Raw genomic sequence first — 15,410 nt, forward strand, 5'->3', positions numbered from 1 at the left:
CTTGCTTTTCTGTTCGCAAAATCGATGACATTGTCTAAGTCTATTTCATCACTCAGTTGCTGTTTTATAGACAGCAAGATTTCTTAAACGCCAAAAAAGTGCTGCCCGGGGTGGATCACCCCTCCCAGCTACGCCTCTATAACTTAGTGGTCCATAGAATTGTTTTCAACATTTTGCTGGTCCTTGGCCTTAGAAAGGTTGAGAAACGCTTATCTACACCAATGCCATCTACCATCCACCACTAGTATTTTCAGACAATCACAAACATCCATGCCCAAGACTGGATTTGAACCTGAAGCTTTTTGGCTGGAGAGCAGATACGCTAACCACTCGGCTAACCAGGTCATTCTATTTAAGTTATCATGCAGATTTTCTCTACATCATCATCATCATTGGCTTTTACTCATACTAGCTGTTTATCATTAACCAACAACTAAGTATTTCCATTTAAATCATTTCTTATCTCATTGATGTACAAATTAACTAGTAGCAGATCAAGTACTGAGCCCTCTAGTACTCTACTAGTCACCTACCTTCTCCCAGACTTGCATTTACCACACACTACTCTTTAATATCTGCAATAACCATCAGTGACCCTCTTATCCAATTTGAATAGCTTCATATTCATCTCCATTTGCTCCAATTTATGCTATAGAGTTCCATGAATGCCATTGCAAATCCAGCAGTATCACTTAGTAGTGATTTCCTTTATCTAACTCAGCTGTCAAATTATTTCAAAAAAATAAGCAAATGTAAGGCAAGACCTATCCTTCACAAAACCATGTTGCACCCTATAAAGTAATATATTTCTGTCCACTCTGTCTTGAATTCTGTCTTTTACAAACTTCTCAAATACTTATGAGATGCTAATTGGCTTACAACCTGCAACTTCTGTTTTTCCTCTTTCTACTCCCTTGGCACTTTTCCAGGTCTAAGGCTCAAATTAAAGCTTGGTCAGGGAAGATGCCAATTCTCTCATACATTTTCTGATATATGATCTAATTCCATAGCTTATATATGATCCAGGGCTGATATATGATCTAATTCCATAGCCATGTTCACATTAAGGTTCTGCACTATCATTAAAACCCCCAAATCATTGACCTCTATTCTCCCATCAGTCAATGTCACATCTGGCACTGGAATATCTCAACTTGGATGGTACTTGCATAATGATCACTCGGGCTCAACTATTCTGTTTCCTTCTATTACCTTCCTACCAGCAGTACTCAAAGTTATTTTTCCAAAGTCATTTTACCTTTTACTTGCCACATAGCAAAAGAATTCTTAATCTTTGGACCTAATCAGCTGGCTTCTCGCCATAAGCTTTAGCCTTCCTTATTACCATATGGATCACCCTTCTTGCCTGTGCCATGTCTCTTTCACATTCCTTCTCTGCATCCTTACTTTTACATACTATGTTAATAGTATGTTAACATACTATTAATATTGACCTCTGGCTGAAATTCAGAGGACACACTGTAAGTGTTGTAAAGAAGATTACCTATTGTATTGCTGGTATGATGAGTAGGAAAAAGGTTCAATTTCATCTCTAATCTAGAACTATGTTTACTTTTCCTAATTAAAAACCAACCTTCACCTCCAATCATTACTCATCTCCATTTTCCAACTGCATACTCTTTGTTTGACTATCATCATTTTAAAAGGGAGGAGATTACACATGTTTGCTCTGATACATTGAAGGGAATGCAGAAAAAGAAGTAGATGGCATACGCTGGCAAATTATCTCAATAACTGTGAGAACTTCAATTACAATGATACAGATTAAAAGAAGAAAATAATAATAATAAAAAAAAAAACAACCTCTTCCTCAACAACTTAATAACTAGGTCTTATGCTGCTATCACCATGTTTTGCCATCTCTCTCTTTCATGGGTTATTAGCATAAGGTGTTCATCCAGTTGTCTTAGGTCTTTCATTACCACACCCATCCATCATGCTTGGGATCTTCCTGAAGATCTTGTCCAAATTATGAATTATCTTGCTCATTCTCCCCTGGATAGCAGACCTTATGAACTCTCTCCTTAACCAATCCTCTAAATCACCTATGAATTTGATGTAATTAAGAAAGAGACACTGATAACGTATACTACTAAAGAAACATTTACTTTTAATTATTGCATTCAAACGTATATTTTCCATGCCTTTCCATAACAGTAATTTCATAATTTTATTATCAAATATTTTAGCATATTAATATGTAGAATGTTCTGCATTGATGTTTTAATCAATGAAATGAAAGCATTTTTCATGGTACTGTAAAGAATATAAATAGGAAAAAAATGACCAAATTATTTCCTACCTACTAACACAGTAGGCATTGCTTTATTTTTCAGAGAGAGAGAGAGAGAGAAGAGATGTAACAAGTGTCAATAGAATTAGTGAGCTTAAAGTTACTGGCAAACAAATGATTTACTTTTGCTCCTTCATATACTGTAGTTAAGTGCTATTCTATTATGGGAAATGTGCAAATTTCCATTGGGTTGTTGCTGAGAATGGAGATAGGGAGTATTTACACAGGAGAATGCTGATGTAAATTAAATTAGTGATGATGATGATGGAAATCCTCCAGTGGTTAGCAACTTGTGGATGAAAGCAAGAGAACAATGTATGTAAGGTGTGTTTCTTGACCCAGAAATATGAGACTACTCAGAAGCATGAAAATTAAGTCAAGAAAGTTAATGGTGAAAGGCATGAAATCGAGAATGTTGTGGAGAATGGAGCTGAAGTAAATAATAGTGAAAGAAATGTGAACGAGTAGAAGAGATGGCTAAAGGGAACAGTAAGGTAATAATGCAAAAGATAGCCCACCTAAGATAATGAGCCTGAAAGGCAACGAGGAAGAAAGTGTGATCAACTGGGCAGAGATGGTGAATGGCAATGTGAAAGTAATTCAGGACCTGAAAGTAGAGCTGAAGATGAGGCAAGAGATGAATCAATTACAAGTGAAATGAGGAGAATAACAGATGTACACAAAAGAGTGAAGAAGACTGCTGGAATAAAAGATGGCAATGTGAAAGAGATGATAGTTTGGTTGATAACAAGGAGAATATAAGGATGGATATTAGGAGGTTGTTGAGGAGAATAAAAAACTTTTGTAGGAAAAATAACTAGTGTGTTGCATAGGTATGATAGTAATGAGTCGAGATGGTGAGCAAAGGTTATGAATGTATGGACTTATGTGAGGAGAAAGGAGTTCATTTTGCAAACATGGGGGATGAATTTGAGAGATAAATGAAGTTGTATAAAAGAGACACTACATCTAAATGGATTTGATGAAAGTAAGCTGGAGAAATTGTCACTGTCAGAGTAATGACTGAAGTCAAGGAAAAACCCAAGGAAGCAAGAGATAACATGGAACAGGAAAGCTTGTGAATGGAGAAGTGAGTGAAGAGAAGAAACATAAGACAGACAAGAAAATGGGGAGATACCGTGTGTGTGAGATGTAGATGATGGATATAGGACAACATTTAGGGGGAGTGCAAGATCAGTAACAATAGAGAGGAATGACTGGGATGGGGTTTAAAAGAGTAATTTCCAAGAACTTTGTGGAAGTTGTCATAAAATAGGAAATAGCTAATAGGTATGTTTACAAATATCAGAAGTATTTGATGTAATAATAATAAAATTATAGTGCTGGTAAAATCCATTTCCTTAAAAACTGTCAAATAAGTGACATATAGTTGGATAAGGATGACATTCTAACAGAAGTAGATGAATAGTAGCGATGGATACAGTTTTTCATGAAGACAGGGAAGGAAGGGGGTGTTGGGCAGATGGTGTTGGTGATCGGGTTTGCTGTAGTTGATGGAGATGATAAAGTAGTAGAGTAGGTGCCCTCCCTTGATGTGTCATATAATAATAATAATAAAATTATAGTGCTGGTAAAATCTATTTCCTTAAAAACTGTCAAATAAGTGACATACAGTTTACTGATTACGTATAAAGGATAGGTGTGCTCATTTATCATATCCACACTTGATGTTGATATCCCGTGGTACCTCATTGCATAGAATATGTAAATTGGGAGGGATGTTTTTAATGCAAAGCTAACTCAGTGTATTTACACTTTTGAGTAATTTAAATATACCAACCAAATATAACATTCTCCTTCATTATTGTTTTCTAATTTTATAATATATCTTAAAACAAACACATTGTTCCCCACTCTATGCAGATTTGGTTACAATTAATTGATAAATTAAAGTATTCAAAGTTATCCTACAATTAATTTCATTAGACCAATCAAGATGATCACTGATGTGCTATGCACTTCTAAACCAAAATATATGGTTAAATTGATGTGAATCTTGTAGTGCAGGTTACATAAGCCACATGACAGCACACCCAACCACAATGGGCATGCAACACCACTGACACATACACACCTTTTCTAATTGTTGGACACCCTAAGTCATTACATAATGATCAGTCTTACCAGTCATGAGTGCTTGCCATTTAGTTCTGGATGTTAAATAATATATTTAAAAGACTTATTAAAAATGTATTCATTAATTTTTATGATAAAACACTTCATTTATAAATGTTGAAAAATGTAGAGTAACTTACATGTGCAACACAACCATCAAAACCATGAGTAACTTCAGCAAATGGTGATACAGTCACTTTTTGTTTATCTACTCCTCCAACATACAGAGGTAGGCGTAGATTCAGTCCACGAGTATGACCAGGAGACATACCCTTTGCTGCCACTCCATCATTTACAATTAAAGATCCTTCCCTCATATCTCGCTCAGCAACAATCGATGTCCATTCATCAGCCTGAATCCTTTCAGGACTACGAATTATTGCAGGGCCTAAAAAAAAACAGAAATAAAGAAATAGACAAAACTACATGGATGGTAGTTATTTTGTAAATATATGTAGAATGAATCACAAAATTAAATTATTCAGATATAATAATAGGCCAGCAAAGGTTGGTCGATTGGTAGAGCCTCTGCTACTAATGGTTCAGCAAAAAGTTAAGTTAATTTGAGCGCAGTTAGTAGTTGGAAGGGGCTCAATCATTCATTCATTCATTGCTGTTGGCACACTCTCCCTCGATGAGTCTTTGGACTCCCTGGAGGTGTCACATAATAATAAAAAAAAAATAATAATTAAAATAACAAACAAAACTGGAAAGCTTATTTACCATTTTTGATACAAATTATGAGCTTCTGTAACTCAGTTGGTAATGACAATGCCCTTTGGAAGGAAAACTTGAGGTATTTTCAATTGAACTGCAGGGTCTTTTCAGTTGAAGCTGAGTTAGCTGGTCTTATATGGAGGCTGCAGGATTTTTCTTTTTCTCAGAAACTTGGGTTCTTCACAGCATATAAGACAAACTCAAAAAATACTATGTGCAACTCACAGACAAAGCAGGCTATGTAGATAGGATTAAACATCCTATTAGGGCATAATTAGGTTTTTAAGATGCTGAGTTACTTGGCTATGACAGTCCATTGAGTCTAAATATGTCTACAGCTATTGAATGAAAGAATGGGAATTTATAGAGTTTAAATGAGAGATCATGTGATGGACAGGACATGTGGTGCCAGAGCACTATATTTTAAGACATTTGAGGATATGTCCATTAATATGGACACCTTGGACAATGAAGATTAAAATACATTTTTATTTGCACTAGTGCATACCACTAGTGCAAAGAAAACTGTAGTCAGTCCTCAACTTATGACACACAACTTGCACCCACTCGTACTTATGATGGCCATCCACTTAACATGCTCACCAAATACCACCTTACTCCTGTAACCAGGGTGTTATTGGTATCTTCAAAATGTATTATTTAAGAAATGGTATTGTTCAGGCTATTGCTGCTAATATAATAATATAATATAATAAATCGTACAAAGCATGTAGAGATGATACGAAGTGATGCGACAGCAGAATGCATGTATGAATGAATGGTGTTTGGAAGAAGCTGCTGAAAATTCACAGGATTCAACAAACACAAAGGCTTGCAAGAGATTGGTGCTGGCTAAAGAGTTCGAGTTGAAGATTAACAATGAACAGATCAGTTTGCAGAAGCTGTGAAAGAGGATCTCACATATGGAGACCATATAGTGCTAAAAGCACAGAAAGTTGAAGAGGAATAAGAAGAGAGAGAGAGAGAGAGAGAACAAAAAAAGAACATGAAGCACTCTGCCCCCCTCCCCCCCAAAAAAAAAATTTATAGTGATACATTTGCTTCTGTTAATAATGCAGTTTTCTTTGAGGATAATTGCCCCAAACATAGGGTGATTTAGTAAAATAAACAGAAGGATGCAAGCTGTAACTGCTTGTTATGAAGATATTAATACAGAGAAGAAAGGGCAAAATGAGTTGGATGTAATATGCAAATTTTTAAAGAAGCCCACTCCTGTTTTCACCTTACTCCTGAAGATGAGCTTAAACCTTCTACAAATTATTCATCTGGTAAGTCATCCTCAGAACACTTTGTAGCAATCCCTAAATTTGTTGACAACCTAGTCTTTACTTCTTCCTCACAATTAATAAAGCATCACTTTGTTAATTAGACAATCCATAAAATAATCATTAGACAATGATTATTTTACCACAGCTGCAGGGAAGAATTGTATTAATTGTATCACACTCATAAACAATAAATTACAATAAATAAATAATGCTGCAGGTACCTTTAAAGATTAGACTGTACATTCACGTTTCATTAAGGTACAATAATACATACAGTAATTGTTGCTAGAATTTAAAACAATGTATTATTTCACTATAAACAAAGAGTAAAATTAGTACACTATATTAAATTAATATATCTTTATGAACCATAATGATATGTTAATTTAATAGAGTTTAACTATATATAGTGATTTCCTACTCGTGACAGAATTGTTGGAACAGTAGGTCAAGTACTGATCATATTTTAGTCTTCCTGTAAATGGTAATGTAATTATTATTGTCTAATGTTAAAAAAAATTAAAACTGCTTGGTAACTTTTCTTCTCTCTTAAATATTAAGTAGCATTACATTAGTTCATATGTTTTAGAGCTCTTTCATGTTTCATGAATTGTTTCTCAGCTGTGCTGAAGCTAAGAGATGTTGGCATGTGAATGCACCTTAAAAAGAATTATTACTTATGTTCTCCATGAAGTCATATGACTCATCATGGGAGGTCCACTTTAGACAACACAAAATATTGTATCACTCCTTAAATTCATCCACTGTTTGCATTCGCACCACCCTCTCAGACTATACATTCCATGCTTTCACCATCTTCATACATAAAAACTTATTTATCATGTTCCTGACAGTTTTCAAGATAGCTCCTTGTCCTTCCCTTCCTCTCTTTTTACCATATGAAAAACTTCCTTAGTATAATCCAGTAAATACGTTTCAAGAGCTTAAATCTCAACTACTCTTCTATCAACTAACAGTTTGCATGCCATCAATCTATTCTAGCCAATATTGCACAGTCCTGATGATAGGCAATCATTTTGATCAAAAGCAGTACAAAATGAAGTTTTTGTTGCTCACAAGGAAATAAACATCACTGAGGTTGGAAATAATACCATGCATATTTAGAATTGGAAAGGCACTGGGAGACTTGCCTTTATCTGCATGTATGAATCTCTTTGACGGAATTTCAAAGTTGGTTATTGTTTAAGTTGAGTTGAAATTGGAAGGGACACTGAATATTATTATTATAATATTCATAACCTCAAAAACTCAATAAAGTTATTTTGTTTATTTCCAGTTGCTATCTTGTCATCGTAATCTGTACTGTTGTAATTAAAATCACCCATAATGATCACCCTTTTCCCATTTGTTTGGCTAATTTGCTTATACATTTCCAGGTAACTACCCTCTACATTACCATAGCAGCATCTAATGAAGTATTTCATTCTATTCATCTCTATCTCACACCATACTGCCTCAAAACCATAACCTCCTTTCATCTCTACTTTGTATGGACATGACTCTTTTTCTATCATACATAGCACTACCTTTCCGTCTCTATTCCTCGGATGTCATCCTTGTGCAACCATGTCTCACTTATTCGAATAATTTTTGGGTGAACAAACTCAATCAATGCAAACCAACAAATTTCCCATTTTTCTGATACTCCTAGCATTTCTATAAAAAATAGCTGCTTATTCTTGGAACTATAAGTTTTGCTAACACCACTCATTAGATGTGACTTCTCCATACTTTCTTCAAGCCATTTCTTGTTCTCCAGACTTGTCCCAGAACCTTCTTCAAATCCAACTGTTTTCCATACAACCCAGGTCATCCCCTTCCCTTTTTGCTTATACATGCATTTACATCCTCTTGGAGCAATTTTTCACATGCTTATACACACATTTACATCCTCTTGGAGCAATTTTTCGCATGCTGTGTTTCCCTGTACACCCTGTGTATCCCCGTTTACTTTGCACACTTATTTTCTCAATCACTACCCTCATGCTACCCACTTCTTCATTCATAAGCACCACTTCACCCTCTCCTTCCTTAGTCTCCCATTCTTTCACATTTCTTTGTACTTGCTCAGATTCATTCTCTGCACTCATTACTCCCCCTTCCAGCAACAGCAGTCTTTCCAAGTGACTCAGACCCAGGTGCGAGTAATGGTAATATACAGTAATGTACAGTAATGGTTTCTTTTCTAAGCTATACAATAGAGGATTTCATCCAACCTTCTGCAATCTATGGCCTCAGCAGTTCCCTTAACATATTACTACTACCTGGTAAGATAGCAGCAGCAAGATAATTTACCAATTGATCTGGTTGTTTCCTAAAGCATTACCATTAGGTTTGATCCAGTAAGACCAAATGCTATTTATTGGTCAGTATATGGAATAGCCATTTAAAAGCTGCACTGTCGAAAAAAGAAGAAATGTTTGATTTCTCCATGATATTTAACATAATCCTGAATGTTAACATAATCCTGAAAACTTCACTCATATTGTGTGCTGGAAGAAATGGGAGTAAAGGAGACCAGCTCTTTTCTCTGAAATCCAAAGATGGTTTTTGGCTACTATAAGCTTTCAATAAGCAAATGGATAGTATTACACTAACTAATGAACCTCCCATATACCATTTAGTGGTGCTGCCTAATCCCACATGGTTTGGCCTTTCTCTTGAGGTTTTTGGGTAGCACACGCTGTGACTTCTATCCATGTCATTTCCAGTGGCGAAACCAGGGGGGAGGGGGCATAAGCTTTCAATAAGCAAATGGATAGTATTACACTAACTAATGAACCTCCCATATACCATTTAGTGGTGCTGCCTAATCCCATATGGTTTGGCCTTTCTCTTGAGGTGTTTGGGCAGCACACACTGTGACTTCTATCTATGTCATTTCCAGTGGCAAACCCAGGGGGGAGGGGCAAGGGACCCTGACTCCCCCCCAAAGAAAAAGGAAAAAAACACAAGAAAATTTTTCAAAAATCTTTTCCTAATTAAAATTAATTTTTTATTTATGTTGTGTCGTGTCTTCTATTTCTATACCACTTATGAATTAGCGGTCACATAAGGTGGGAATACCCTATAGCTCTCGGGAATCACGGCCACTGTGAACACAAGGCAAATGAAGTAGTGATCAGGGAGACCGAGCACAGTCCTGATGATAGGCAATCACCCCCCCCCCCCCCGAGTTCCAGACTGGTAGGCCAGTTCTCCTTGAATTCTAATGACTCGACACTCAGGGTAGCCCGAGTTTCAAAATGTTTCAAAGTTTCAAAAAACGTGACATACAAACATGACAAAAACCTGACATAAAAAGGATTATCATTTTATATATATATAGGGTAGATTTTAAAGATTACAGTCTCTGCTAGTTATAACAAAATTATAAATCAATTCTATATGTAAATTTAAGTTATATACAGATTTAGAAGTATAGTTTGCAGAGTATTTCTAATTTTTACATAGACATTATTTTAGTGTTCTATATATTTTATTAGTTAACATATATCAGTCAGTATCTTCAATTAATTTATGGATAAACTATTTAGAAAATATTAATAAAATTAAAGCATTTTATATAGTTAATAGAAATATATCAACAAAATAACTAAACTATACTTGGAGATCATTTGATTTACCTGAACCAGTATCAAATCTGAATTCAATACTCTGGTTTCTTATTGTAACAGATGTAAAGTCTCCCTGTCCATCTTCACTCTGAGCACAATACATGAGCAAGCAATCATCAAGATTATTTGGCTTAACTTTCATATTGAGTTTCAAAGTACGAAGTGCATTAGGTGTTGGATAGGCAATATAAGCATCATCTGAGAAAGCAGGCTCAATTATTACTATCTCTGAAAAAGTGAATAAAATGAATGTTATAAAATGAATGAATAATTATCATTATGTAATGTGGTGCTACATGATGAACTATTTGAAAAAAAATAAACAGAACCAACAGCATTATGGCAAAAGAATTATAATTCTGAATCAATCGCAATGATGATTTGCCTTTTATCATCCTCAAAAATATGAAAACTAAACATATTTAATCTCATACAGTAGTAGTAGAGTTTTTTCCTACTGAAAACTCGGGTTTTACATCCTGCATACAGACAAATCAGCCTTCAGAACACACGCAATTTACAAACAAAAAATACTGTTGTTGGTGACGATGGGTGATAGATGGCGTTGATGGTAGTAGCATTGTAGTTGGATAATTAAGTAGTAGTGGAGAGGGATGAGATGTATTTAGCAAAGTACAGTAGTGTGCCCTCCCACGATGAGTCCTTGGACTCCTTGGAGGTGTCACATGATAATAATACTTTATATATTTGCAAATTACAACATTTTTGTACAATATTTTTCTCTGTTTAATTCTCCGCTTACTATAATTTTTTTCACTGAGTCATAAGGTTGTTACTTAAGGGCAATTTGATTATATGATGTGATCATTGTTTATCAGTGAAGGAACAATTGACAATTATCATAATGCAAAGAAATGTGTACAGATTTAAATTCAGAAAGAATATAATGATGCCTTTTGTCACAAAATATCGACATTTCCATAGTAACTGCTCAAAAACAACAATAAACCTAGTATACATTAATAAAATGCCAAATCAGAGTAGGTTAGAAGCACTCTAAAAATGTGTCCATTGACACTATGCCACTCAAATGTCTCTGCAGTTCAGTCTACCCACCCACCCACCCACCCACCCATACACACAAAATAAACATTCAGAAAAAATTTGGGGAAGGAGCAACCCCTTGTTTTCTCCTTTTTTGTCTTGTATTGAATATCTACATTAATCCTATAAACTCCTTAAGCAAACTATGTGTGTTTCAATCATTCCAGTGAAATTACATGGGTGAACAGAATTGATTATATTGGATTTATGGAGCTAACTACCATCTGAGATAAAAACTTGAATAATAAAATTCTATATTTCAACTTCTACATTAAGGTCATCTTCAGGAATATCTACATCTATATGCATAGCTACTACATTACAACACCCTACCATAATAAGCTACATCACATCTAAAACTACTTAACCTGCCTATCCTGATAAACAATGATAAACAATGATCCCTTGTGGTAAATATATATACACATACACACACAACAAAAAAAGTGCACATGAAGAGGGCAGACCGATTGTGAGCAAGAAACAGGTATATGGGGAATTAAGCAAACTTGATAATGTATCACCATATAGTTTGAAGGATTGTGCCAGGCAGTTGGCATCTGCCTTGACATAGTTGTTTAATGTCTTACATCGGGTCAAGTTCAAAGGAGTGAAAGGAAGGCAAGACGGTACCACTTCATAAAGGTGGTGACAGAATTCAAGCATCAAATTATAAACCAATCTGTGTTTTAGGTGTTGTGTTTAAAGTGTTGGAAAGAGTGGGGAGAATCAGGATCCATAATTGGGTTAACACCAACCAATGGTATTACCTTTGATGGACAGCACAGATTTGCTAAAGGGAGGTCATGTTTAATAATCTACTTGCTTATTACAATAAGGTGATGACAGCAGCATTGGACGTGGGAGATGGATATACAGTAGTATACTGAGACTTTCCAAAGGCTTGTGAAAGATTATCTCATGATAAGTTGATAGTCAACCTAGAGCAGAGGAGGTTGGATATTAGATTAGTGCTTTGAATTGGAGATTGGCAGTGTGATAGGTATCAACATGTGTATGGGAAGTAATATCTCAGAAGATAAAAGTCATTAGTGGTGTGCCTCAGGGGTACACCACTAATGACTTTCATCTTCTGGGTTTGTTTTAGGTTGCTGTTAAACCTGTTGTGTTAATAATATTGGAGATATACAGCTGTTTGTAAATGATGCAAAATGAGGATTAGAGCAGATGTTGTGGCCTTACAAGAAGGCTTGATTAGACTGTGAATGGGCATGGGAGTGTCGATTCCAGTTCAGTGTTGCAAAATGTAAGATTTTAAAATTTGGAAAAGAAAGATAGGATGTAGAATTTACTCTTGGTGGGATGGAGGTAGAGGAAATAAAAGATCTTGGGGATCATTGTGGCATATTGCCAAAATTGAAGACAATGCAATGAATTCTAGGAGAGGACTACTATTTGGGTTTTTTTTGGTCAAAATTTGGTCAATGCAATGAATTCTGGCAATGATGCAGAGGACATTGACTTGTAGAAGTAAGGAGATTCTGGTTCCATTGGTTCTGTTTAGGCCACATATGGATTACTATGCACAGATTTGGTCACCTTGTTTTCAAAAGAATGAAGGGATATTAGAGGATCCAGAAGCGATTCACCAAAATAGCTTCTGATCTCTGGATTGTTGAATATGAAGAAAGGTTGAGACGATGCAATTTGCAAAGTATAGTGGATAGGAGGAAGATAGGGGTGATATGATAGAGACATACAAGTTAGTAAGGGGTTGTTATAAGATTACCATTGGAGGTTTATCATAAAATGGTGGGAGACTGGGAGAGAACAAGAGGTCATCCCAGGATTCTGTATAAGGATGATATGAGCAAGGGAATGAGAAGCAGGTTTTTTGCATGGAGAGTTGTGAATAATTAAAATGCATTGCCTGAGAGCATAGTGGTGTCTGCAGAGAATTTGAATGTGTTTAAGGCACGCTACGATGAGCTGTGTGTATGACTAAAGGGACTTCCTAGATGAGTCTGACTCCATGGGATTTTAGGAAAATAATAATAATGTGAGAAACCTTGAAGTATTTCTGAATCACAAATGAAATAGCTATTCTCATGTGGCAGGGCTTTTCTTTCCCAGAAGTTTGCATCTTTCTCCTGAAAAAGAAAGATCCAAACTGGTCAGGAAACATTCACAGACAATACATTGGCTTAAAACTTTACTTGGTTCAGCCATACCTACAACCAATCTTACTTTCCAAATAGCAATGTTCTTCCTTATTCAAATTAAACTACTCTTTCGTTGTCATCAAATGCACATTATAAACCACTCTTCTTGTACCTCTCTCTGATACTGAGCCAACAACTATCTTCTTCCTCACATGCACATTATGTGGTCTCTTACCAATACTCCATAATCTTTTTATCCACATTCACTCATACTAAATCATTCACATTCTTATCCCATCTCAATTGCCATAGGCATACTATTTTTTCTTCAGGAACAGCATTCTTTAACAGCATGCTAACTATCCTTGAATCATTGGATCTATATACTCCTCACTGGTTCCTCTTACACCAGCATCACTCAATCTTTCCTCTTGCAGACTCATCATGCTCTCATTTTTTTTTTCTCTCTTACTCTTCCATGTTACTCATGTCTGTTTCTCTTGCTCCACCCTTTTCTCTGCATTATTATTTTTTGACTCCTCTCCTTTGCTCTCTCACAATTTCAGCTGTCTATCATTTTTACTTTGTGTACTTCTATTTTACACATAATTGGTCACCTTCTCAAGCTTCCTAATCTCTCCATTCCCCCTCCTCAGCTGAGTTCTTATAACACTCAATTCCATTTTTCTCTCTCTCAGTCTCCTGACAAAATTTTATTCACAGAATCAAAGCTCTCCATTGCAACTACCAAATTCTCATCCATCATTACACTGTCCATATTCAGTACTGCTGCATCCCTCTCACAGATTCTCCTCATGTTCTCATTTCACTCTCCCACATTACTCTTATCTCATCTCATTTCTCTTGATCCACATCCTTTACTCTCCATTATCATCTGTTAATTGACTCCCTCTCACTCTCTCTCTCGTTCTTTGATTATTTCAGCTGGCTATCACTACTACTTTTCTTGCTCCTTATACATCATCTGTCATCTTCTCAAGCTTTTTAATCTCTCCACTCTATCTTCTCAATTGAGTTCTCAGCACCCTGACCACAAATTCATTCATTGAAATGACCAAATTCTCATTCTTGATCATTCTGCCCATATTCTGCTACTTTCTCCTTACTCTTGATCATGTTATTCATTTTTATGATGGCACTCATCTACATTGCAAACTCAATAAAATCTCTCTTATTGAGCATGTGATGCATTATCTCCATGTTTACTAAAATTTGCATGCTTTCTATGATTTCTCAGTTCTTCACATTGTTTCTACCTTTCCTTCATAGTTACACAGTGATCAGTATTCATAATAATTATGGAAACAACTACTGTGCTATAGTACAACTTCAGTTTAATATAAACCAAAATAATCACTTGACATATTGACCTTCATATCAAGGTCATCATCTGGAGTATACATATATATATATAGGGTGTCCCAAATATTCACGCAAGAAGTAATTTTGATAGAAAACACAGGTTTTTAATTAAAAATTGTAATTTCTTATTGATTCATGAAGTATACAGTATAGGGTTATGCATGGAATAGCATATCGGGTAAATGGCCTCCACGGCTTTGCTGGCACATACGCACTCTTTTGTCGAAATTTTCCATGACCGTTTTGCATAAATGTGGCTGAATTTCATTGATACAGCGCTCAATTTCCTCCTTCAAGGCGTGGGTGGTCATAGGCTTGTTGGCATAAACCTTAGACTTCAAAAAACCCCAAAGAAAAAAGTCCAACGGCGTTAAGTCACATGATCTGGACGACCAATTCTGATCACCAAAACAGGAAATTACACGACCAGGAAATGGCTCATGCAGTAATTGAATTGTTTCTCAGGCTGTATGGCATGTGGCATACAGCCTGAGAAACTGCTTGTTGAAACCACATGTTGTCCACATCCATATCTTGCGATTTAGGCACAAAAAACTGGATTATTATGTCACGATAGCGAGCACCATTAACTGTTATTGCCTTACCAGTTGCATTTTCGAAGAAGAATGGACCGATGATGTCTCCAGCCCAAAATCCGCACCAAACAGTGACACGTTGTGGATGCATTTTTCTCAACAATCACTCGTGGATTTTCTGAACCCCAAATGCGACAATTTTATCGATT

At 35.8% G+C, this 15,410-nt stretch overlaps 1 protein-coding gene across 6 annotated transcripts in view; it reads right to left on the reverse strand.

Moving 5' to 3' along the window:
- LOC150109418 (basement membrane-specific heparan sulfate proteoglycan core protein-like) overlaps positions 1-15,410 on the reverse strand; it is a 1,783,738-nt gene that overhangs the window by 122,295 nt on the left and 1,646,033 nt on the right. For all 6 annotated transcript variants that reach the window (XM_090413063.1, XM_090413041.1, XM_090413033.1 and 3 more), the window contains 2 exons: positions 10,104-10,322; positions 4,591-4,838 (listed from right to left, as the gene is read on the reverse strand). In XM_090413063.1, the coding sequence (XP_090269189.1) occupies positions 4,591-4,838; positions 10,104-10,322 (467 nt within the window). The remainder of the gene's footprint in view (positions 1-4,590; positions 4,839-10,103; positions 10,323-15,410) is intronic.

Source organism: Typopeltis vanoorti, chromosome 2, assembly GCF_054136105.1.
Source record: "Typopeltis vanoorti isolate ZY-2024b chromosome 2, IOZ_Tvanoo_1.0, whole genome shotgun sequence".
NCBI lineage: Eukaryota > Metazoa > Arthropoda > Arachnida > Uropygi > Thelyphonidae > Typopeltis > Typopeltis vanoorti.